Here is a 26,637-nt window from a genome sequence, read left to right on the forward strand (position 1 = left end):
ATGTAAATTACTAACTTGTTACAGAGTTTCCTCGAAAAAAAAACTACATTCTATTCTGGGGAAACAGAGGCCAATTGAAAACTTTACAGCGTATTACCCGAAGACACAGAAATGGGTTTAAGAAAGCGTGGAGTTTTACGTCCATTCCACAATACGTTTTCATGGTCGTGATGTTCAGGCACAGGGAGAAATTCTTTCTTGAATGAAGACGATACATTTTCACACTTTACTGCGGTTGTATTTCAAACAGAACCATAAAAAGTATATTGAAAACATCTTGCTTCAGAATTCGAAATGTAGCATTTCAGATATGACTCAATAACTTGTTTTGCATTACGTGAACTGCGCCCCACAATATACTGATGGTCACTACCCACAATTTGAAAAACACGTGTAGTGAGTTCTTTTAACATTATCAGCGACATCTTTGAGCGATGCTGTATAATTACTTCAACTGCATGCAAATAGTTCCCGGTTTCACAGAAGACGTCGCAAGTTACAATGCCTTATCTCGTCTGGACCAATCACAATCCTGGTAGCCATTAATTATCTTGACCAATAACGATGTAGGTAGGTAATCCGTGATGGCCGGTGATGGCTGTGGAAGTTTGAGGAGTTGCTGTGGTATTTATGTTTCAGTAGTGAGTTAATTTTGCTGTGATATACTTTTGCTGTAATTTGTGTTATATTCACAATAATATGGGTAGATCCAGGACAAGAAGTAAGTCGCCTAAAAGACGGCATAAAAGTAAACATACACGCAAACGTTCAAAATCTCGTGATAGAAGTAGTCACAGTAAGCACAGAGAGAAATCAAGAGAACGTAATGCCAAATCAAGGTGAGTTTCAATTTTTCGCTCATTTGTCGGGTATAGCATTGAAATACGTATTTCTTGGTTTATGCTATTATTACGTAATGCCGAATCGCCGTGGATGTTTCCATTATGCTAATCTGACCGTAGTTCACTTAAAACAGTTCGAATGTATTAAACTTTTGGCTATTTTAAATTATTCTGTATATTTTGTGATTATATAGTTCATATCAGATGTTATAATTCTGTTAACTTGCACGTGTAATAAATATGCTTTCTCTGGTTTTGAGAGAGAGAGAGACAAGAGGACCTGTATATTGTTACCTGCCGGTTCGTCTGCTGTTTTACAGTATGCAGTGGACCCTTCTATGACTTCTTGGCCAAAATATTAGATGTAGATACTCCACTGTTTCTCTGTAATGCACAGTCTTATTTTCCACCTTCTATACTGTAACTTCCATCAGAAGAATCATTTCTTAACAAGGCCAAATCTTTGATCACTTATTTACTCTTAAGTTTTAAGTCTTTGCATTTATTTTCTTTCTTCCTTTATTCACATTTGAGAATGAGAGAAGCACAGTTGATTTCTCAACATGTTTTGACTGAAATTAAATTGTTACCATGTAACATTTTTTTCAACATGCATTATTGTCAGTTGGACCACTAGCTTTTACATTCTTATGCAGAGGTGACTGTAAGTTTGATTTATTCTTCCATAGTGTCAGAGTCTCCTGCAAAGTCTGTGTGTGTGTGTGTGTGTGTGTGTGAGACTGGAAAATTCCACAAGCACAAACTATAAAGATAATAAAGACACAATCATTTGCATGTTGATCTTGATAGTATGTAGATCATGATCATGATTTCTAATTCTATAGAAGGAGAATCTTTAACTTTAAAATACCAACCATCATCTGTGTTTAATGAAGACAATCTGCAGGAAGCAGAAATTGAGAAATCAACTGTGCTTGTTTCATTCTCAAATATGAATGAAAAAACTTAGAAAATAAATGGCATTTTACTGCCTCCACAGCCATTACAGACCTGGTGATAAAAAAAAGCAGTTTCCACTTCAGAGCAGCCCAAACCCAATTCTAAAATTTTTCCTGATATCAAGTACAGTGCATAAAATGTATGGTAATTTACTTTGTTCAGGAAACGATCACATTCCGAATCATCCAGTAGTAGTTCATATGTATCTGATGAAGCTACCAGAGCAGCAGGACATACCAGAAAGAGGACTTATCATGACAGAAAAATGGATGAAGTAGAAAGACTGGCAGAAATGGAAAGACAGAGGTATGACAGAATTTTTAGAACTTCTTAACACATTTACTGCCAGGCATTTCCAAACAGACCATTGTTAAATATTGAAACTTGAATCCCAAGTTATGAAGAATGGTGTTCTAATTTTTTTGATGTAAATATGTCTATATGGAAGGGTCATTCGGCAAAAAGCGTAATGAAGTTGTGTAAGATCCATATCAACAATGTGTAAATATGGACCGACAACAATGGTCAGCTTGTGTGCATTGCTATGTTACCTAAGAAACTAATTGTTGCATCACCTGTTTACTCGGAATTGTTGTGTTACATTACTGCCTTCACCAATCCGCTTTCGTTGTTGCGGAAAGAGCTGAGCTGTGAATCACTTGTAGAAATGCCTCGTAGACTAGATAATTTGTGTGCTGGTAAAAATGTTTTAGAATGTCACAATTACTTATCTTATATAAGAATTCTTACATTACAGAGACGTATTTACGTCAGATTCTCCGGAACCGTGGTTCCACTGTCAACTTTTTTTCTCCCCCACTGGTGGTATTAAAGCATATTTTAAAAATAGAAAATCTCTCTTTAGCAGTGAATGTGTGAACACAGATTGATTCACAAGAAAAATGTGTTTAGAAGGTTTTTGAAATTAAAGTCATCACAAAATGTTAATTATTGGATTGTTATTATCAAGAAAAAAAATAAACAAACTAATGAAATTTTGAAATTTGTTCCTTTGCAGAACTTGATGTTTGTAAACACATATTTTGAAAATGAACTCTTTCCTTGCAGTGAACTAGTGAAACTGTTGAGGCTTGCATTACCCAGCCAGCCTCATCATAGAATAGAGGCTTATTTTATATGTACATAATTCAATGTGTTTTTGTATTTGAAATTGATGCAGAATTTAGTTGGCATTGGTAACATTTACAGATCTTGCAATGTACTGTCATTTAGTTTTTTTTATATCATATTTAGGGCACATTATTGCTGATTGATTTAGATAAGATTTCAGTTAGAGTGTTTTTCCTGTCTTTTCTTTTCCTGATTACTGCTCATTCTATATTTCCTGGAACTTAGATTTTTATATATGCTGCTCACAGCTAGTGTAAGTACTACAAGAATATCTGAATGAATCATGTTTACTTCATCAATAGTACAGTCATCTGTGTGCTAAATTTTTGCTCACCCTGATTCCTTCTTGTATTTTCTTTTCAGTTCTCTTGTTTTTCATCGTCCGATTCACCCAGTAAGTCAAGGAGTTGAATCACTTGTTGGCGTATTCGGGCCTCTCTTTTTTTAAATATGTAATATGTCTGATTGGCTAAATAATTATAATTGTTTTATTTGTAGAAGGCAAAGAGAGTTGGAGCAGAAGATGGTGGAAGAAGAAACAGCAAAAAGAATAGAAGAGTTGGTAAAAAAGAGAGTAGAAGAGGAACTAGAAAAGCGAAAAGAAGAGATTGAAGCTGAAGTTCTTAGAAGGGTTGAAGAGGCCAAAAAAATTATGGAGAAGCAAATGATGGAAGAAATGGAGAGGCGAAGAGAGCAGCAATTGGAAGAGGAGAAGAAGCGAGAGGTAAGACAGAAGGTTAATTCTGTAGGGGTGGAGCAGTGTGGGTGGGTGGAGCAACGTGGGGCGGGCTGAAGTCAGTTTCATGGGAAGATGTACAAAATTGAATGTTCTGAAATTAATGTTTGCCATTCCTTTGTTGTTTTCATGAAGTATTCCCATGAAACTGGTTAAGAAATATCCATCAACAAACTTAAAAGACTGTGTGCTCTCCTTTAACTTGAACATGAAGAAATAAGACAATATGAACTGAACATTCTGCACATTTCTGTTTGAATGTGTTCATAAGATTTGTACGTCGCAATCGCTTCATTATATGTGTTGTATGGACTTACTGTAATATATGAAATATGATTTAAAGTTTTGGTTGTTGTTGTAGCAATTTTGTCTCAAATTGTTTACATTTGTATTACTTTCTTTCAACAGTGATAATCATAGAGCATGGCAATGTTGGTGGCAAAATTAGATTATCAGATGAATTTATGTAATGGACGTATTTGTCGAAAAACACCTTGCGGAAGAAGTGACATTTCATATAGTCTTAGTAATGTGTGTATTATTAGAAATGTGTATTTTATCAGATCACGATAGTGATAATTGTTCTGGTTCTTGGAAAAATAATACAAGCCAAACTTTTATCATATTTATGTACCATTGTCCTGTACATCTCCTTCACTTATTTTCAAACATTTTTATTTCAAATTTATTTTGATAAAAGAATCCAAATATCCTTTGTGAACTTCATTCCCCCCCCCCATTTTTTTTCTCATCTGTTAGAATCTCCTGGAACAAATTGCAAAGATACCTAGCAAATACTTCTCCCATAGCCTTTGTCAAAACATGTTTAATGTAACTGGGGCAGCTAACAATCATTTTTTTGGGGGTCCAGAGACTGAATGTCAGTTTCAAAGTAAGGTTCATCATCTGTAGAAAGAAGACTGCATCGTTAGTACTAAAGAATGCATTTGAGGCTGAGTTTACAGTTTGCGGAGGAAGAGGTCTTGGCTCCGCCGCTACAAGGTATTATCTACCATTTTTTATACTTTCAATGTCAGATTTTATCTTTGTTTTTTTACCAAGAATTATTTGCAGGGTTGCCACTTAGATCTCTCATCTAGTGCACATGTTTTATACAGTGTTGACGTCAATTGGTAAGTAAGTGCCAGAATGTGACACTTCAGTTTTTAATCGGATTGGTATGCACTACAAATTGTAGGGGGTTTGTTCCCCTGTATAGTGTACATTTGTAGACAGCAGAGGAAGTGGCAGCCTGGCAACGTGTATGTACGTGTAGTTACTTTGTGCGGTTGTTTCACCATCTTAAATAGCTTGTATCGACGACAGTATTTGCAACACGAGTGTTCCTTCCAAGTGTATAAAAATTATGGGCATTACTTTGTCAAAGTGCTTATCAGAATTTCAGGTGTGAAATTAAAATTTAAAAATAATTTTTGTGTTGAATAGTACATTAAAGTACTTTTTACAGATATTATTTCAGTTGTTGGTACTCTCGAGTAGCCACTGCTGTTGAAAATTACAAAAGTCTTAGCACATGCTGGATGGAATAGACTTCCTCTTTCACTAGTGATATGTTTGAACTGTATGATAAAGGTGGTAACTGTACCTTTATTTGCCACCTGACACACAGTGAGAGCTGCTTAAAACCACAAGTTTTCTGCATAGTTTATAATTTTATTTTAACTATTATCATTCAGGGTTTTAAGAACGCCGTCCGGTTGTATGGCCCAGTTTTATTTTATTTAGTAGGCCTGTTGTTTTGGCTGTAGGTAACTTTGCACTGTGACTGGGCGACTGGGGTTCGATCCCCGACTGGGGCAGAGGATTTTTCCTATGCGTCCAGACGGGCTCTGGGGCCCACCCAGCCTCCTATCTAGTGGGTACCAGGGTACTTTCCCGGGGGTAAAGCGCAGCCGGGGCGTGACGCTGACCACTCACCCCCATCTAGTGCTGAGGTCAAGAAAGAGTAGGAGCTATACCTCCACTCCTCCCAAGCGTGTGCATGGCGTATAGTGGGACAGCTTTACTTTACTTTACTTTTAACTTTGCACTGTTTCCAGTCTGTGCACATGCATAGTTAAAAAACAAATGGAAAGATTGATATACTTTGGTGATGACGCAAGTACGTATGTTCCATCCAGACATATTGGAAGGTACACTTTTAGTATCATTCTTACTGAGCCTGTTTCCAAGATTTGCTTTAATGACACCATTGTGCCTCAGTTTCTCATTTTGTTCCTGAATGGAGGAAAGAAGACTTTGTATGCTTGTGGCCTGAGTGCTTGCGCTAGGTCACCGCAGAAAGGAATGTTAGCTCAACAGACAGTGCTGAAGTAGCATTTACACTGTATATCGTCTCATTATGCAAATTGCTAATCTTGGAGCCGTAAAATGTCAGATTCTATTTCAGATTCAACGCTAGTATTATTGTTTATTTTTATTAACATAATCAGTGTAAATGAACCTTCAAGGAAATATTATTGTTTTGACTTTTTTCCCCAGACTTTGGTAAATGTGTCATACCAACACGTGTTTTATCACAACTTAAGCTGGAACCAATTGATTGTGCATGAATTAGATCATGTCATTGTCTATTATTAACATGGTCACTTATTTTTGTAGGAAGAAGAAAGAAAGAAACGAGAAGAACTTGAGCAGATCATGGCAGAAAACAACAGAAAAATTGAAGAAGCCCAGAAGAAACTGGTAATTATATTACGGACTTAGTCTGAAATTCTAGTTACCAGTTTGTTTGCTTTTTGTATGTTTGCAGACTGCAGTTCAAACCCTGCTATCTCGCATTTAGAACCCTTAAATTTGGTTCTTTCCTCCTAATTTGATATCTACAGTTTGTAAGGGGTTTTCCAGTGTCTATAAATAAATAAATAATCTGTGACACATCATATGCAGATTTGTAATTCATTGCCAACGACAGCTGCATAGAGCAGAGTCCTTAAGAAGCTGATTGTATGTTCAGGAAGTTGAGCAATTCCCTGCCTCTTATGGAACCCAGAGTTTCATTATGTTCACAAGAGCCGGTTTAAAATTATGTAAGATGCTGGTCTTTTATGATGTATAGTTGTTTGCCCCTGACCAACTCTCAGTCTGGAGGACCACTTTGTATCAGCTGTCTGTAACTGCTTATTCAGTACATTTGCAGCTACTCTCCATGTCTTAAGGCCTTCTGTTCCAGTGGTCCCCAACCTTTTTGTGAATATGGGCACATTTGAGAGTTTATGAGATCGTGGTGGGCACCAACCAATTAAAGCCAAATTTTCTTTTCTCTGGACAAATAAGATATGGACACCAAATAATACGCAAAACAACACGACGTTTAATGACACAAGAAACCACGCAATCAAAAATACGTACTTCTATAAGTACAGTTATTATTACTCAAGTGGGAAGTTAGTGTGATGTTTGGCGCTGCATTTCATCGGCCAGTTTTTCAAATTTGGGAGTGTAGGATGATGTTGCTTCTCACAAACAATCGTCAAGATGGGCGTCAGTAAGTCAAGATCTGAGCTTTGATTTTATAATGATCATGGTTGAACGGCCTTCATTATTCAGTATAACCTCTTTCCATAACAACGCGGGCACCCAAAAAAAGCCTTGGCGGGCACCACGTTGGGGACCACTGTTCTATTCCATCTGAAACCTGAGGATACATTATGCTATATTGACAGACTTCACATAATTTTATGTATTATCTTCCTGTGTCACGAGTAAATTCTGTCCTCTAACATATATTTAATGAATATGTTTCAGCACATTATTTGAATATAATATAAACAGGGTACATACAACTTTCATTTTGTTAAGGCGGAAGAAAGATTGGCTATGGTTGAAGAGCAGAGAAAAATGGAAGAAGAGAGGCAGAGGCTGAGAAAAGAGCAGGAGAAACGAGTTAAGGAAGAACAGAAAAAGATTCTTGGAAAGAATAACTCTCGGCCCAAACTATCCTTTTCACTGAAACCTGTAACATGAACATAGGCACAGTGAGTTGAGACTTGTGTTCTTATAATTATATGGGGCAAGAATAATCCTATATGCATTGCAAATATGACTACTGAACTTGTATAATAATATTGATTTAATTAGTTGATATGAAAAAAAGAGTGGAAGCAATTATTGTCAGTAAAATATACCTGTGGCATAGCACACTGTGAACACTTGGAATGCGATTGTGTTAATATCTGTTCCAAGTGATTGTGGGAAAGCATTTGAACCAGACATAACATTTATCTGATATTTATATCCAAAAGCAACGGGAATTATGTCAAGTACCAAGTGTCATTTCTGGTCCACATTGCTGTGCTTTTGGTTTCTGCGTTGGTCTCATCCGAGTGTATGGCATGATATGTAAGAATGATACATGAATATGTTTTTAATAAGTTGTTCTGTTTTAGTGGATCTCTTCCATATGAGCACCCGATATTTAGAAAATAGATTAGGCCAGATCTGATTCAGTGCTCAAATTTTGAAAATTTGTCAGCCTTATGATTCAAAGTCTGCTGTATTCATTGTACCTGTGGAATAGAATTTCACTGATTCAGTGACGCCTGTCAAGTGTATACAAAGTACGTTATTTTAAGGGTTGATCACTGTAATACGCATTGGTTTACTTTTAAGAATAATTTACCACAAATAGATATAGTGAGTTGTGTTAGTTGCTTGTTCAGAATCATAGTGTTTTAACTTCAGTCTATGTTGTTTTGTAAAATCAAAGTTACTGTCAAGATCTTAAAAAATTAAATCCATGGCGTAACAACTCCTGAGAGCCAAAGCCGACTAGCTTGACTGCTGGCCTCACGTTCACATGCCTAAGCATAGGTGAATGATCATCCAACCAGACATAGGGTGACGTGTGGTCAGCACAACGAACCACCAGCCACTGTCAAGATCTTATGTATTACAATTATCTAAAAATTGTTTTTCTTTTGTTCCGTTCGTAGTTATGATTATACTGAAAACAGCGAAGAAATATCAAGCATCAGAGGGGCTGGTAATAATGCATACTGCTTCAGCTGTAATGTCATGTTTTTCGCTTACCGCCACGTGGTAGAAGACTTGTTACTTTCTTAATAAGGATACATGTGCACAATATAATTTATAAAAAAATGTTTGCAGATGGATATTATAAAACTCCTTGCAGGTATGTGTGCCACATACGTAGTTTACGAGTAATTTGCATCTATAATTGCGATACAGAAAATTAGGATTAATTGAAATTAATGGAAGCGTGATTTGAAGCGAGTTTTCTTCGAGTTCTTCGGTATTGCCTTTCTAATCAGCATTCAAATCTGTCATTGCCCCATTAGGTAGTGATAGCACTGACCAAGTGTTCATCATCATAATTTTAGTCTTCAGGTAAGGGCCTTATCTGTGACCTTACACTCTCAGAAGAAAGGTGCGAGTAGTTTAGTTTATGAAGAAGTAAGTTAGGTATGCACTTGTTAAGTTGGAAATGTAATTGCTTTGTTAATAACACCAAAATTCAAAGACTTGAAAATATGTTCAGTTTGTGTTTTAGGAACATTACAACAGATTTTAATACTCGAATTGGTTTTAAGTAGGTTTAATTTTAATGGCAGTGATTGAAATTGAATTTCAAGTGTTTTAAATTATTATTCATTAGTAATTGTTCACTAATCATGAGAACAGTTTGTAACAAACAGTCCAAAAAGTGTCCCTTTAAGAAATTACTGTGCTCATATTTGTGGAACATGGTATAGGTGTATCACAGTTATCTTGCTTCATTGGTGTGGCTGGGGTAGTCTGAAGTTTTTACATTATTTATCTGCAAATGTTGGCATACAAGGCCCCCCCCAAAAAAAAAAAAAAAAAAACAATTTATAATCTCCTTCTTCTATTGCTCTCCGGTCCATATTCTGTCCATGGCCTCCTCAGTTCTCCTCTTCTGTTGGGTCCGTCTGTCTGAGGCTTTGATCGAGGTTTCGAAACATCTTCCTTTTTACGGTGCAAGGTTGTTAGCCTTGCAACTAACCCCCAACCTGGAGGAACAGGGTACCTGTTTTAGTCTGACCTCTCCCCCTCGACCAATCTGGCTAGGGAGGCCCTACCAGTAGCTACGCTACCGCCAGCTTTATATAATTCGTATGCATAGAAAATGCATTTGGATGTTCTTATGCCTTTTCTGAAAGTGTTAACAGCAAATGAAAGTACTTTGTTTTTGCATTTAATCAGATTTAAGATTTAAACCTATGGTTCTGGATTTGCAGTTTGTGGTACATATAATTTTTGGTATGGTACATAATAATGTGATGCTTAACTCGGAACAGAAGTGGAAGTTTACAAATTCACTGCGGCTGATTCTCCATGGAATTTCAACAACTTGAATTTTTACAGCATGTCCATTTTATTATTTTCTCTGTAAGAGGTAAACAACTGCTCTGTTAATTCCTGTTGAATAATGACGAGATGACCTGGAAATAAATCAGTATTTTTTCTCCGTAAATAAGTAATGTAAGTTTCCATTGTAAGGAAAGTTCAATATATTTTTGAACATGGGAGAAAGGTCAAAGTTGTACTGAGTATGATGTGGTTATTCTAATATATTTTCATAGTGTTTATAGTAAATCGTCCTGTTTTCATCATTTCCGGTAAGTGTTACTTAAATAATAGCAGTAGTGGGTGTAGCTGGTAGCATCGAGAACCACCGCTATTATGCCACGTGTCATGTGACACAGTTTTCGATAGAATTATGAAGTAAAAGCACTTGCAGGTTTGATGATTGAGAGAGTAAAAATTGTTACAACAGAAATGAGAGTTTGTTTTCATTTACATTGTATGTGTGCGTGTATGTTTCCTTTTGTATTTTTTCGTGGTAATTATTTTACAGGCCGTAATTATTTTTAATTATTTCTTTGTACTAAAATGATAAAAAATAGAGGTGAATTGGTTATTGAAGTTTTATTCCCAACATTTCAGTATTCTTGAAAAAATTATAGCATCAGATGCTCCAAAATTTAATGGCCATGTTTAGTCACTTTGTTTATTACACACTTAGTAAACTCTTGTTTTAATTAAGAGCTTTGTTCACTTTTCTGATTGTTTTCCTCGGTGTTGCTATAGAATACGGGTTTCTTATAGGTTTGATAATATAAAAACCGCTAGTAATTACATGAAATACATTTTATTTTCTGCTCTGGTAAGAATTTTTATTGTGAGAAAATAAGTTGTTATTTCCACATCTTCGTCTTCTTAGCACCATGGCCCTCTCAGTGTAGCCTTGGCTTCTCTTGCGATCAATGCCCAGTCTTCACTATTCTGTGCTTTTCTTCTCCGGCCTCTTACGCCCATCTGTTTAAGATCGGACTCCACGTCTTCTATCCACCGGAGTTTCAGTCTTCCTTTCTTTAAGTTGCCAGGAGGTTTCCTATTGATGATCATCTTACATCCTCTATCATCACTCATTCAGAGTATATGTCCAAGCCATTCTATCCTTTTTGCCTGTATTACAGCTACAATATCTGAGCTTTTGAACGGCTTCTTCGGCTCCATATTCGACTGGTTTATCCTTTATTTGGATTCTTATATAAACTACACGTGTTGATTGCTTTACTCTTACTATTCTGTGTACCGAGAAATAATGTGACGACATAACAATTTTCAGCCTCAACGTGTTCATTATACAAATATTTTGTTGTTTGAAAAGAAATATTCAGAGAACTTTTGTAGCCTGTTGAAACAAGAGTTTACTGTATTTTGTTTATGAGGAAAATGGGACTAAAGAAAATTAAGATGTCAGAATTCTTGCAACTGCTGCTTATAGATATATATGCTTTACTTGGGAATTGTACTTACGTATGGACCTACAACGAGTGTAATTAAGAAATTGGGGCGCTGCCATTGGTATCAGCTTTGATGTGAAATTCTGACTTGTATGGATTAAAGGGATCTTACGTTGATGAAAGGTGGCTGTTTAATATTTAAATTACATATTTTGAAAAGCAGGAGGTAAATTTTGTACCAAAGTCACATTTAGAAGAATTTATCGCATATCAGCTGTTGGATACGTATAAATACCTTTTTTTTTTCTGAAATTAAATATATTTCTGTTATTTAAGACCACAAGTAGCACGGAAAGTGTGTAAAGGCTTCGTATGTCTCTCATGAGTTGACGTTGAATCCATTTTATGTTTTCATTTAATGTATCTCTTTGTCTGTTAAATAAAATGTCTTGTGCGTTAGGAGTTTATTGATCGTTGTATGATTCAGAAAAGTATTTTTGTTACGCATTTATTGGACAGTGAATATTTGCAAATAAATTACCAGTTATCTCACAGCAGCTAGTAAGAGAATGGCTGTATTCTGAACAGAAATCTTCATACTCACCGCTGTGTAAACCTCAAATCTTACGTTTGTTTAAGTACATTGTACTCTTGGTAATGCAATTTAAAGTAAAAATAATTTCATATTGGAAACCTTCAATTATTTTGATCCAGTGTTCTCATACTAGTATTATGATCCATAAATGAGTTGGAATGGGAGCTATAGTCATTTTATGAAAATAATTATGACTATTTCACATCATAAACAGTAATTTAAACAAGTTACTTTTCTGTAATTTTATTTATTATTTTAACTTCTCTATCAGATCTCCCTTCCCTCTTTAAAGACAACATTTTTTCTTTAGCTGATATATTAAAACAATAGCTTCATATCAGAGGAAAGTAATTTATCTAATTTTTTTTTTTTTTATTCTTTCTAAGCTTGGATAATTTTTGTTAATGTGCATGTCCGTATCCTACGTTGTTACATACAAATGGAATCATATATTAATCGGTTTCACGCAGTTCTTTATAAGGCCTTGTGACCTGTGTGAAATGTTTGGGATATTCCTATTCATTATACTTTGACTTGATGTTGCCATTGGTGAAGATCTCTGTGTGGCGGTCTTGTGGGTCCTGACGCCATGTGGACTCGCAAGTAGGTACATGGCGTCAAAACTCAGAAGACCACCTTATACTGTTTTCGTCATAGATCAAGTTTATCAACAGATTCCTCTAAAATTAATTTTAAATCGTGTTGTTATATACAAAATTTTATCTGAAGCATGCAATATCCTCTTCCGAATTCTTTCACCTTTTTTTTTAGATTCTTTGAGTATACTGCTTATTTCATTATGTCAGGTCATAGTCAAGTTGCTGTATTTTCTTTCTTTGCTTCATAAAATCAATGTCTACTCATGAGTAGATATCAGTTGCCAACATCTAATGCGACATGCAGTTGTTTGCTGTATTGCTGGTGTTTGTTCAACATTTATTTACATTACATGTCATCTACCTCCATTGTATGTTTTTACTATTGTGTAAGTGGAAATAAAATAGAATGAAAAAACTTCTGTATTTACTAAATATCAAAACTTTTAGTCCTGTCGACACTTTCCAGAACCACGTACTGGCTTTAGTTTCAGTAGCAGATGTCATACATCCTTCATGAACAAATATCTACCTTACAAATAAACACTAAAATCAGTAGACTTGTTTTCTTAGCCTTTTTGTAAATATTCCACCACATAAATAGCTGTGACTTACTATTGTCACATTACTTTTAACCCTCTGATTTAGAAACAAGTGTATATACACACACACACACACACACACACTTTCTAATATTACTTTTTTAAAGAATATCTATAAAAATGAAGGGCTGAGTGGATTTGAATAAAATTCGTGTGGAACATAACTAAGTTACATTCGTTGAATGTAAATCTTATTTACTACTGTTGATAGTTGCCACCCATAATCTCAATCTCTCGCCTTTTCGGGCTTTCCAAACAGAAAAATGTAGCTATTTCTCCTCAGCGCCGTAGGTCCTGTGTGCCCCGCCCATCTGATCCTGGATTTCATATTCTGATAAGATGTGAAGAGTAAGAAGCTGCTCATCTTGCAGCTTTCTCCAGGATCCTGTTACTTCATTCTTCACAAGTCGAAATGTTCTCCGTAGCATCATCCTGTTCTGAAACGCCATATCATTCCCTAAATATAATGAACGAAGTTTAGCGCGTATAAAAGCAAATGTTAACATTATAATTTCGTATATTACAAATCCTTACATGTTTGTACACTGAAATACGAAACTTCACAGATATGAGCCAGTGAAATTAATAAGTTACGCACCAAATACAGTCATCTATTTATTCTAGAGGTACCCGGTTCGAATCCTAACGAGGACGTTTTTAGTAGTTACCTTTTCAAGACTGATCTCTGATTTTCCAACTTAATTTCAGGGAAAAATTGTTAGTAGTATCTTATTCGATGCTGCTTGACTGCAACAACAAAGTAAGAATTTATGATTAGCATAAGAAACGAACTAGAAAGTATGGTCATGTTTCTGAAACGCTCAATGATATTATGTTTTTTTTCATAAACAAGAAAGCAATTAGTAATAATGATAATTACAATAAAGCCCAGAAGTTACGTGGTTTTTTTGTTCTTGCGAAAAGTTGATTGCCATTTTTACGAGCAACGTCAGTTGTCATATTTCTCACAGTAATTCCCTAATACAGATAACTATAAAACATATCGCTCGCGATTGCAAGCTGAATGTTCCTTTACTGCCTGTAATGTCCACCCTGTTTCATACGATTTGCCTTTAATTTTGTGTTTCACGATGTATCGTAAAGTTCGATCGATTACCATGACTGAACTCCGAGCGTGCAGTAGTGCCACCACACTCACCAGGCCACTGTTACCAGCTACCGCTGGTAGGGAGGGAGTGGAGTAGTGAGGCTTTGGCACACGCTCAGTGACTGCTGCCGGGGAAACTCGATCTCTTAACCCAGTGCTGAGATGCTATTTTCACTCTGTGAACGGGTGACTTATTTATAGAAATGGCTGATCTCATTTTAAAGCAAATTTGGAACTGGCTGGCGGCGGGATGGAGCAATATGGCCGACTTGGCGGATAGAATAGACGACTTGATCTGTAGCTTCGAAGGCGGCGCAGAAACAACAATGGATACTGTGGCTATGTTGATATTTGGTTGGATGATATTTGGATTGTTTGTACTTGGCATAGGGAGATACATTTATGGTAGGTTTATTGTCTCTTCAGAAGTGAAAGATAAATCATCGGTTGTCGTACCGTCTGCTGCTATCGCTGTGGCTACAAGTGTCAGTGAAGATGCCCCGGTTGCTAAAGAATTACCCCGAACAACCGTTTCCGCTGCTCCGAGGACGGCAGGAACCCCCGTACCTCCCACACCCCCATTACGAAAGAGAATATCAAAAAGGGGGTCTGGCCCTGCACCATCCCCAACGAGAACTACATCCTACATCCAACCACCCGTTGCTACAGGACCTGAGAGTGAAAGTGTTAAGTGGGTCAACGAAGTGTTTTATTGGTTATATTCCGATTTGGTGGTAGTGAATGAAATATTAAATGCTTGGATGCAATCCCTCAACGAGTTCACCAAGCAGTCTGTCACCGAGGTAAGTGTTTACGTATGTTTGTACCGTAGTGGGTGTAACTGCATCATATTGCCAGTACTCTTCTAGCAGCCATAGAAAGTTTATTTAAATGTTGACAGTGCAACACTATATGTTAAATTTCGGATTTATATTGGCTTGTATCCTTGTGGTTTCGGCAAATCACTGTAGAACCTTCAAAAAATTAAACTGTATCTTGTTATTATAACAGTGGCAGTGTCGCCAATACTTTGAGCCTTGTTTTTGTTTGTGGCATCATAGACATCTGTACTATGCTAACAGCGATGTTACTGATAAATCTGGCCTCGATAAGTAACTATCGGAGCAGCTGTCTGAGCTGTATAATCTGGGCCTATGTGCTGACTGGTCACATTGTTGACTTCACTATAGACGTCAACCATTTGTGTGCGTTCAAAGTATTGTTGGTGGAGTTAAGATCTTTTAGCTACGTCATAATGAATAATGTAAGAAATGTCTGGCCGTTGTGCAAGGACGTGTTTTTTGCATAATGTGTTTTGATAATTTGATATAAACATGTGCATATAATAACAGTCAAATGGGAATCATTTCTTTCAAATCAGTTATTATTGATTTAAACATTTAATATGAATACTTAAAACAAAAAGTAACATTGGGTCTTGTATAGTGTAAACATGAGTGTATAACTGGAAGGAGACAGATTGTTTTTCGGAAATGTTCCGTATTTATAAAGTCACTTTTTATTGTTACGGGTATTTGGTATACTTTCTTCCCCTCGTAATGTTGATAAAAACACAAATATCTATATCGGAGTCAAATCCACGGCCGTCGTTTATTGGGCACGAATTTCGTGAGGATAGGTTTATTGTAGTACGATGAAACAGTCCGTTTGGTATATGCCTAGTGGACCAACAATGTAGTACATTCTTGATGCGTGCCAAGATGAACATAATACAACACAGTGCATTATGTTCGAAATTAAGAAGGCTACGTGAACGAATTAGTTCAAATTAGAAGTGTACATTGCGCCTAGTGTTAAAACCCGAACCACGGAAGTTCAGAATGAATGATGGGTATAGGCTGTAATAATGAGCGGTCACTTTGTGAATTGTAAATGCTCTAATTGGCTGAAAATGCTGTCTCATAACCGTGAAGCTGACGTTTCTTGAATGGTCTGTACATCAAGTCTACAAGTTGCTTGTTTTATTTTGTTATAGTCTGCATTACGTAACGTTCAGGTGCCACAGCGCGTACTTGAAGGTTATACAGAAATGTTCTGTGCGGTCAGTGTGTATGACGGAACACATTTTAACGCCAGCTTGTCTGCTTAAGAGTCTTGGGTTTATTCGTACCAAATTTTGCTGCTCCAACATTTCCCGATGGGTTTTATTTATTTTTTCGTATACCTTGTCCGTTACGTACACATAATGTGTAGACTGTTTTCTTATTATCAAATGTGATTCATATTTTTTGAAGTTCGGATTTTTTTTTCCTTTCCATTGGTTAGCCTGCTGATGTTTAATTTCTTCGCATTCGAAGGCAGAACTGTCTGACTTCCCCCAGTCTCTTGTCATTCAAAATCATTCTCAGTTTCTATACATTACTCCAACTTAAGTGAAGTCATGGAAACCGGTTTAAACAGCCCAAGAAACTATGGAATATAAAGTATGTCAAGCGAATCTGGTATCAAAACAAAGTCCAATGGTAACTTGTAGACAAAGCAGTGATTTTCAGACTTTACACCTATATGTAAGATTCCCATTTATCTGTCAGCCACACCATTAATACCACTTCAATATATCTACACGTGTCGGAGTAGCTCAGTGATCTGTTGCGTCACTAAAGTCTGACGTCGAACGCATTTTCGTTCCGAATACTATACCGAAGTTACGCAAACGTGCAGCTGTAAATCTACCACCCCTTGTGTTTTTGGGGCTTGTTGAATTAGCACAAGGGTAGTTTGCGTTCAGAAATAATTACCGTTGAAGTACATACACGTGAAAATGCAAGCTATGTGACATCTAACAGCACCCGAAATTCTGGACGTTCTGTATTCTATCTGCCTTTTTTTTCTAGTTTCGCTACGCTTCGTGAGTCTCTCATGACATTGTTGTTTCTTCTACCATAACCTAACTGTACTCTTCGTATGAATCTGTCGGCGATATCCGCTCAGAAAGCTGTACTCGTCAGAGTGTGGATATTTCTTTGTTATAATCTTTCTACATTCTCAGGATTTCATCTGGTTTTCATGTGGCAGTTCGAATGAGATAGTAATTGCCTGATATTCTCACCGTTTGATGGCATTACGCCTTGAAATTGTCAACTGTTGTCTGTGGTAACTCTTATGACCGTACGGCGCTGGAAAACTACGACTTGCGCAGAATTGCAAGTTGAGAATATTGCGTATGTCTTTTCTCACGTGATGTTTTGTTTTCTTCGGGATTGTGAGCCTACCATTCAACATGGTCGACCTAAATCTAGGAACTACACGTCCATGGCATTTCGGTGGAAGGCAGTTACAATTGCAAACCTTGTCAGAGGCCTCGGAATAGCGGATTGCATCACGAGCGACGTCACGATGATCTCATACCGGTCAAAAGAGTGACATCATTGATGCCGGTTCCTTTTGCCGTGGGTGTAGATTTGTAGGTAGATTCACGCGATGACTGCCAGGTGCAGGTTTACTTTCGCCTACGTCAGCAGCACAACCAAGGCAACAGTACAGACACTGAATTTCACGCAGATTTATAAAAAATTCTCTCTCTACGTACACCCCCCCTCGATCGTGGGTTCGAATCCAGCCCCCACGAGTTTTTGTGCTCTCTGCCTCGAGTTGGCCGATGCCTCGTTTAAAATGGCCCATAGTTTCGGACTTAATTCAGTGTCGGAAGAAGCTGTAAATCTGCGAATTAAGAAATTTCCACAGATTTCGTTAAAGACGAGCGTCCAGTCTTTATTTTTTAAAAGTGTTTCCACTAGAATGGTCTTAACTTAGGCCTCTTTAAGAGTAAAATAGGGATTCACTTTCCGTTGGTGATTACGAAGTATTTATTTATACGTATTATACACGCACTTTTTTTTAAATTTATAACAATATAGCGGAATGTCGTTCCAGGTTTTGTTACGTTACACAATGTTTGTTAAAGTTCATATTTGAAGATGACTGTCTTCCGGAATACTTTGTCGTATAGTCTAGTAGTTTACCGACGTTTCAGATGTGTTTGCTATCAGGAAGATGAGTGAGGCAGCAAGTACCTTCGAACCGTCGGTAAACTACCGGAATGCTCAGATACTCTCCGCCGTGAGAACCTGAAATCTCTCCTATTTCCTCTGTGATGAAGTCAGTTGTCCCGCTCTCAGAATTAACCTCGCTGACTGCTTAGTAGCCAAAGAGACTGTAGTCGCAACATGACGTAAAGAAATCCTGTAGCCCTTTCCCTTCGACAAGTCACGCGAAACCGGGGTCGTCTCGCCATTGAAAACAAAGATGGCGTTGGCTGATCAGATACCCAACTTATTTAAAGGTCACGGCGTTTTATAAAGGTGAGAGATTTGTAGTCCTGTTACAGATTTGCATGTCTGGAATCATAAATGTGTGATAATTCAACAATGTAAGTCAAGTTGTGGTCTGCGAACCCGAACCGGTGACATAAAGGAAATTTTTGACTAATTTTGTGCAAGGACGTGTTTTTACAGCATCTGTGAAAATGATTTTGCAGCTATTTAATTTTATCGTATTTCCAGCAACGAAATTGTAACTGAATTTCTTTCTTCTCACAGTCTCATTAGTAGCATGTAACTTCTGAGGCAACTACTTGCAAAAGTCTTATTAAGTTGGAGAGATGTAGGCCACTTCGTGACCAACAACTGGATAACTCGATGTCCGAAACCGGTCCGACTAGCGGCGCAAACTTCATTGCCTGAGAGTCGTAGTAACTTTCTTTGGTCGTTTTTTTTTGTCAGATTCGAGCACATTTTCTGAAAACGTAAGAAAAAAGAGAGCTTGTGAAATTACAGCAAATTGTTTAAGTAAGAAACTCAATGAAACAAAAGCGATGAAATGATTAGTCCTGATTAGGAACGGCCCAGTGACCTGCTTTGCAGGTAATTGTAACAATGATCACGATAATCAACAATGGTTAACTCTGCCCAGAAAATTTGTTCATTTTCGTAACACATTAAACTTTTTTTATAGTGTTCTGTCTGACGACAGGTCCATATATTATGAACAGGATCCTTCCAACCTCTTCAGGTTGTCAGGGACCTGCTCATACATATATACATTCTTGGCAGAGATGATCAGAAGTGGTTTGCCATTGCCTTCTTCTGTGTGTGAGTGGAGTAATTTTTTGGATGCCACGGAGAAACCGGGGAAGCCCCCGGAGGAAAACTCCGTGATGCCTAGACCACGGCCTTGCCCAACCCAAGTTATAAATTTGAGCACCACCGGGAATTGAACCCGGGACCCCAGGCTTACAAGGCTAGTGTTCTGACCGCTAGACCACCGTGGAATCACATTAAACTACACTTTAACAATGGTGACAATAACAGCAAAAACCTTACGTTAGTCTGTAGAAAGAGAAATCTGTTTTTTTCTGTACAGCCTGTTCAACCTGTTGTGACACGAGGCTGATGAATCATGTGAGTCAGGCTAAAGGCGGCTTTGTCGGTCGATAAAAGCTACCATTTTATTTTGCTGCAGGGCGTGTCGTAGTTTCCGCCTGGGAAACCAGTGGCGTTTACACAGTTCCTTACGTGGCAGAGAACCTGAAATGTTACATTACTTTAAATGTAGCTGTGAATACACCAGCATAAGAAACTCTGAAGTTTCTGATTTAAAAATAACTTTGTTCTGTCAGAGTTAGATGCCCGGATGCGCTAATATATTTCTTGGCCGTCTCATAAACGTCTTTTTACCTCAAATAAAACATTTTTCATGACAAAAGTCAACTGTTTAATGCCGTTTACAGCGGAAATTTTACTAAGACCATAAATACAAAACGCGGAATTATTAAAGTGTTAAAGCAGGTGGTACACATAGTTACCACTCGGATTTAAAGGGTTAACTGCATTCAATTACACCTATTGTCCATCCGACATGGAATGAATAAGAATCAGTGATGAAAATAAACAAATTTGAAATATTCGTCGCATCTTTCAGCAAACAGCAGATAGATTGATTATTATGTTGTCTAAGGATGCAATTTGAACAGCAGATCTTACGTATTTTACTTATTTAGTGTTCTGTCTGACGACAGGTCCATATGAACAGGATTCTTCCATCCTTTTCTCGGACTGGGACCTGTTCATATACGTTCTTGGCAGATGAACCAGAAGTGGTTTGCCATTGCCTTCTTCTGTGTGTGAATGGAGTAATTGTTGGGATGCCACGGAGAAACCGGGGAAGCCCCCGGAGGAAAACTCCGTGTTGCCTAGACCACGGCCTTGCCCAACACAAGTTATAAATTCGGGCACCGCCGGGAATCGAACCCGAGACCCCAGGATTACAAGGCCAGCGTTCTAGCCGCTAGACCACGCAGCGTCTAATTAATGTTTCTAAACTTTTTCCTTCAGTCCTGCAGCCGTTTTAAGTGTCGTAATGAATTACAAGAATTCTATCCTTTCTTCAAGTTACGGCATTGGAATTTTCTTTGAGTTGCAAATCAGGATGATTTGTTATTGAGACGAATGCTGTAAGGTAGAGTAACCAGTCTGCTGTGTTCTCAGTTGATCGATTAGAGTTCAAAGCGAAACATATTCAAATACATTCCGAAAGGAGAATGCTAGTCACGAAGAGTCAATTATAAATTGTTCGTCATTTCCTGTGACTGGTACTTCCTCGACCCAAATGTCACGCGAATTGTTTTATGACACGAATGCTTTGGCGACTTGATGTCAGTCCGCTTTATTTAGGTAGAAAACAGGAAGTAGCGACAACTATATTTTATGCTTTTAAGAAATTAATTAGGCCAGAATATTTGTGATCGTGAGAAATAGTGTTCGCTGTCCGGTCTTTGTTACCAAACAAACCGCGAGTTCGTGAGTTTTGAAATCTTTTTGCTGTATATTGCCAAATGTACATGAAAAGTTACTTAAAATTAACAGATGGTTCCGGCCGGCTTCGTTATTTTATTACTGCTCGTTGGACGTAATACATCTGCTGCTATACACTTTGTACAGTTAAATTCTTCGTTTTTGTGTGGTTTTTTGAGAGCTGCGATAAGCAAGTGGGTCCGGGTGTTGATACGTACGACACCCGTAATCACCAGGGTCATCCGAAGTCTCAGTCGGTGCCAAATTTGGCAGGGGTGCCCGTGGTCTGCCGTGTATACTTAATGACTTTCTAAACCTAGGTCTCTATAACCAGAAAATCTCAAGAAGAAATTTTGAATCACTGTTTGAAAATGATGAAGAGATTTAATTAAAAAGTTTGTTGAAGTAGTTGATATTAGTTTTTTGTTTTACAAATTGAATTTATCTCGTTCTCTCAGCCTGTCTCTTTGTAACATAAGATAGCGTTTTGCCTTGTTTTAACACAGGTCGGAGGAAATTTCTCTGAACTTCATTGTTTCAGTTGATATGCCGAGTTTCAGGCAAGAGATTTTCTTCCGGGCCAACTCAGCACGGGGGCATTTAAAGACCATTTCCAAAGCGAACACGGGAATGGTTTTGCAGATTTTTTTATTATTTTGGAAAGCATGACGTGCTGTCTGTATGATGATGTTGGAATTAAATTGCCCCCCCCCAATCTTATTTAACGACGTTGTATTAATTTCAGTTGCCCTGAGGTTCAAACTTTGTACGTCTTAGGCCGCTCTTGCAATGACGTAAATACGTCTATATTCAAGGGTCATTCGGCAAAAAAGGGAAAGGAAAAAGTGTAACCTGGTTACCTAGGAAACGTCATCTGTTTACTCGGCATTGTTGTTACCTATAAAACATTTTATTTCATTACATTACTTTACATTACATTCATCTACCACAGAGCCATCTTAAGCGTAACTAATTCAAGTTGATTAAGCAATGTCTTAATCAAACTTATCTCAATTGTAAAGCATGTATAAAGGAATATATTTAGAATAAAGCCGATATATAAACTTCCTTTCCGTATAGACGTATTTACGTCAAATTCTCCGGAACCGTGGTTCCACTGTCAATTTTTTACTTGCTTCTGAAGTTCGTGACTGACTTCAATGGAATGGGGCGTCAACCCTGTGATGCAGTAATATTGCAGGAACTTAACAATCTGACGCAAAGCTATGACGTGAGTGTGAATTCATAGCACTTGCTTGTATTACGTCGCGTTGGCAAATATTTCTGCAGTGCAAATTGTTTGCATATGGCTGTTTCTCATCAGTGAATCCATTTACTCAGAACTGATTAAGCCAGAGGTTCTCAAAGTGTGGTGTTGTTTGTATGAAAAACTGTTTTTAACGAAATATCAAGAAACATTTTTAACATCTTTTGCTTGGTTGAGGCAGTTTAGTTGTCTTATAATGCGTAATTTGTATATCGATATGACAATTTTATGTACACATTTCCTGTGAAGACTTTAATTTGGGTTTAAACTGGAGTTTAAGATGAACAACACGATCTTGCTTGCCCCTGCTTTTTACAACACGTAATTTAATTAAATTTGCATTCAGTATTTACAGAATTTAATTCATATAACCCGAAATAGTAAATTAATTAATATAAATGAGTGTCGCTTAGTTGTATACTTCCATTTAGCAGCAATTACGTGTCATTTCTAAATCATAATTTGTGGAGAGATGGGCGATTAAGAAGACGTGTTCTCTCGGCCCTCACTTACTGCGTAAAGACTTGTACAGAAAATGCAGAGTTCTCTGTAATTATCGCGGGTTTCGCGATGAATTCTCAGCGTCGTCGTCGTCGTCCTAGCCTCAGGTATTCGTGATTCATACTCGGAGATGTGCGTGCTAGGAACCTGTATGACCATGATCCTAATTGACCTTGTCCCGAATTAAGTAACGAATTAGCATATTTCTGTCCCGCCCATTTCTCTCGACGTTTTCCTCCCGGTTCATGTGGGAGAAGACAGGAAAAGGCAACGAAGTGTTTGAGACCTTGGCCAGTAAGACTGGTTACGAGCAGGACGACCGGTGTTCGGTTCCGTAATGGGGCAGAGGGTTTTTTATCCTTGTAAATAGGGTCGAATAATGGAAATTGGCTGGTTTCTGGTCTCCTAGCAAACAGACCAGACCGAACGGAGAGAAACCACGCGGACATAGTGGCGTCTATTCGTGAAGCAGTAGCCATTTTGAATTTTGTTCCAATAGCGTAGCGCAACGTGACAGGCATGCGCAATGTACTGTGTGAGGAACATAAGTTATTTATATATATATATAAAAAAAGCATAGTTTGGTTGTTTCTCCAAGATGCTGTACGTGTTAACAGTCAGTGGCCATTCGCTTGCTTTTTAAGTGTGGTTTCAGTCGCTTAAATCGACTTTGTTATTCTTATCGGAGTTCTGGACAGCATTTAAAAAGCTTTGGCCACTTTCCACTGAGGTACATTTCTCTCTCATGAACAAGGCTGTGTGAAAGTAGTTAATTTTCGCACTTCTAATTACTACTTTCCTTCTAATCATAATGCGACATAAAAAGTTCCTCGTTTGAGTGTAGAGTTAATTCTATAGTAATATAATTTATTTATGCGTTGATGATTAAGAGAGGTTGTAGAATAAGGCTGCAGTGGCTTATGTTAATGTAATATCAAAGTATTTGCCTGGTGCAGTTAAGGAAAGCTAAAAAAATCCTCGGTCTCCAAGTTTCGAACCTCAGATCTTCCAGATTCAAAGCAGGAAGGCTAAAACTCGAACACAACGTTATGAATTTAATAATATAAAAGTTGAAAAACCCGTAGCCAATTTTACGTAAGCTTTGAAAATGAAAAATATCAAGCCTATGTGCCTATGTTAATAAACAATGTCATTAGCGACGGTCTCGTAGTTTGCGTAACACGAAAGCTTCTTGAGAAGCATATCGACGTATGGTAGCGTTTAGTAATGCGTAATTAATCTTAAAACTTTGCATACCGTGTAGTGTATTAGAATATAGATTGAACAAAACCAACAACTATTAACACTATAATGGACACTATTGGCTTACGCGTTTCGACCTCAAGAGATCATCATCAGTGGCATCAGGGAAATTAATACATGATGATGACCTCATGAGGTCGAAACTCGTATGCCAATAGTGTCCATTATAGTGTTAATAGTTGTTGGTTTTGTTCAATCTATATTCTAATGCGTAATTAATTATTCACTCAGTCAGCAAAATATTTCCATTAAATAACGTATCCTCTTATGCACATTCAGTTAAGAACATGCTCATAGCTACGAGTATGTGGGGGTCCCTGAGGGGGGGGGGGGGTGTTTGATTGCTGATTCGAGTTCTTCAGAGACATGCGTCTTTTACGGATTATTTTTCTATGCCTTGTTTAAATTCTTTCCTGTCATTTTAGAATTGTCACTCAGTGTTTGTACAATGTTATTTCGATAGTCTCGAGGCAGGCAATTCATTCAGAAATGTTTCTGAAGTCTAGCTAAGGGATTTTGAATTTGCAGAGTACTTTAGATTTTTTAAATTTACGTCCTGTACATAAATGGCAGGGGATGTAAAAAAGTATAACGAAACTTGCATAAAAGTTTCGTAAATAATAACGTAGTTTACGGCATAAACCTAACGTAAAGACAGCAAAACGAGACATAGACCTACGCAAGAGATTTGGTACATCAGTCGTTGATTATATAGCAAGTTACATGTATAAAAACATGCAAATTATATCGTGAAGTTTAAACCCGCACTAAGTGTAAAGTTAGAAATTATTTCTGTTCAGTTAATTACGCGTTATAGAGAATACATCAGTTGTGATTTGTATGTGATTGCTGAACGCCTGCTTAGAGGGTCTTGCTAATTAGGGGTCGGCGGAAGACGAAGACGCTTCTAAGAGGACGATAGTTCCCCCGAGAACTGCTTGCTCGTGTGTTAAGCTACGTCGTAATGCAAATGAGAAAGTTTGTTATGTAAGATGCGGAACTAAACTGCAGTGAAAGCCTGTCTCTTTCACCAGAAACAGATTTAGAAGGTAACAATTACATCAACAGCGTAATTGAAATATCTCCCACGAGATATGTATCGTATTTAACAATAAAGTAGATTATAAAGAGCTTAAGGTAATTTATTATCTATGTGATGTGAATTTTCCACTGTTTCTAGACCATGCGTGATATTTCGGAAATTTACTCCAATCCCGTCGTCAGGATATTGATCCTCGTTGTGATATTATTATTATTTCTTGTTTTAATAGTGAGGACGGTATTATTTGATTTTGTAAAGTTAAACAAACGACGTTAATTGTGGGTTATATGATGCCGGTGTCATGCTTTATGTGCGCTTGAAAATTATTGGGATTTTCATTTCCGTGTGAAAAGTATGGTCTTTTTTTTCTCTGCTGTTCTTGCCAGGAGCTTGGGAATTTTGAAACCATGGTTTCAGAAAAATTTGTGAAATTTGTCGCACAGTAAAAAGCTAAGAATGTAGCAGGAGCGTTGGTCGATACACACGAAAAGCTATTCATCCTTACACAACCATTGTTTTTTAACTGCAATAGCTGTTTTATTTCGCACTAATGTAAAAGGAAGAACGTTTTTACGATCTGACTGAGGCATGCAAGGAGTACATTATTGCTTTTCCTTAACACAGATACAGTCAGACTGGCTGGCTGACGTGTATGAATAAGTTTAGCTCCTATCGTGTTTTTCGAATGCGCGATAAGTATATCATCGCGTTAACATAAGCGAAGGGCGAATATCCAGTCGCTATAACGAAGTACTTGAAACTTTGCTTTTGCGTCACATCACATATTACTTTTATTGAACGCGAAAAATACATGCCTAAAACGTCCACGCAGGCTCAAAAATTACATTTGTAAAATGTTTTTAAAAGCTGTGCATCCTCCTCGAAAGTGTACATGGTATAAAATATTTATATATTTAATTTCTGTAGTGTTTGTAGCGAGTTCTTTAACAGACCAGATGAAAGATGGAATATTATTTATTCGGTTAATATCTTGCGTAACAATTATGTACGTATTAAGCATTTTCAACAGTCGTCAGTGACTGATTAACCTTTCTTTGAACATCTGGATTGCGATGTCAGATGACAGTCGCTGATCGGAACGTAGACGTAACTCTGGAATACAGTTAACGTAGCGGAAAGGCGAATATCCTGGAATCCTATCTGTGACCGGAAGAATCAAGACCTTGAAGCAACGGGTATTGATGTCATGAGTTGTAACATTGTAATTTCGAGCTTTATAATTCTTGATGTTGCGTAAGTAATTCTTCCTACTTATTATATAAGATGATTAAGTAAGTGACCTTGACGTTGACTTTATAAATTCGTCAATATACAGGCTTTTCTGCTATTACCATTTCTATCTATTAAGCCTTTCGACTGAAACCGACCGAAGCTTAGAGTAGACAATAGTGCCTGTGTGGTGTTTAT

At 37.4% G+C, this 26,637-nt stretch overlaps 2 protein-coding genes and 1 long non-coding RNA gene across 9 annotated transcripts in view; 2 read left to right on the top strand and 1 right to left on the bottom strand.

Moving 5' to 3' along the window:
• The first annotated feature begins 554 nt into the window (after positions 1-554).
• LOC110835464 (Arginine and glutamate rich 1) lies at positions 555-11,890 on the top strand. 2 transcript variants are annotated; one of them, XM_022075697.2, is made up of 6 exons: positions 555-839; positions 1,965-2,108; positions 3,432-3,657; positions 4,541-4,671; positions 6,292-6,375; positions 7,492-11,890. In XM_022075697.2, exons 1-6 carry the CDS (start codon positions 700-702, stop codon positions 7,553-7,555), a joined length of 789 nt encoding a protein of 262 aa, XP_021931389.1. In that variant the 5' UTR covers positions 555-699; the 3' UTR covers positions 7,556-11,890. The 2 variants fall into 2 exon arrangements, with proteins under 2 accessions (XP_021931389.1, XP_021931390.1); XM_022075698.2 differs by lacking the exon at positions 4,541-4,671.
• Positions 11,891-12,245: 355 nt separating this feature from the next.
• LOC110835457 (uncharacterized) lies at positions 12,246-14,385 on the bottom strand. Its single transcript, XR_002544919.2, has 3 exons — positions 14,097-14,385; positions 13,885-13,963; positions 12,246-13,653 (listed from the first exon to the last, which is right to left on the bottom strand). It is a non-coding gene; the product is annotated as an uncharacterized LOC110835457 (long non-coding RNA).
• Positions 14,386-14,392: 7 nt separating this feature from the next.
• Positions 14,393-26,637, top strand: part of LOC110835456 (uncharacterized) — a 49,232-nt gene continuing 36,987 nt past the window's right edge. For 5 of the 6 annotated variants that reach the window (XM_022075681.2, XM_022075678.2, XM_022075679.2 and 2 more), the window contains exon 1: positions 14,393-15,127. In XM_022075681.2, coding sequence (XP_021931373.1) covers positions 14,528-15,127 — 600 coding nt within the window. In that variant the 5' untranslated portion in view covers positions 14,393-14,527. The remainder of the gene's footprint in view (positions 15,128-26,637) is intronic. The other variant, XM_022075685.2, reaches the window with a different exon arrangement.

Source organism: Zootermopsis nevadensis, unplaced genomic scaffold (genome assembly GCF_977971745.1).
Source record: "Zootermopsis nevadensis isolate Lab colony 2312 unplaced genomic scaffold, Znev_1.0 Znev_ptg000024l, whole genome shotgun sequence".
Classification (NCBI taxonomy): Eukaryota; Metazoa; Arthropoda; class Insecta; order Blattodea; family Termopsidae; genus Zootermopsis; species Zootermopsis nevadensis.

Bases quoted from the DNA above. Each gene is read 5' to 3' on its own strand.
- LOC110835464 (XM_022075697.2), top strand. From the start codon at position 700: ATGGGTAGATCCAGGACAAGAAGTAAGTCGCCTAAAAGACGGCATAAA. The intron at 2,109-3,431 runs GTATGACAGAAT...TTTTATTTGTAG, and splicing joins GCAGAAATGGAAAGACAGAG to AAGGCAAAGAGAGTTGGAGC. The intron at 6,376-7,491 runs GTAATTATATTA...CATTTTGTTAAG, and splicing joins AAGAAGCCCAGAAGAAACTG to GCGGAAGAAAGATTGGCTAT.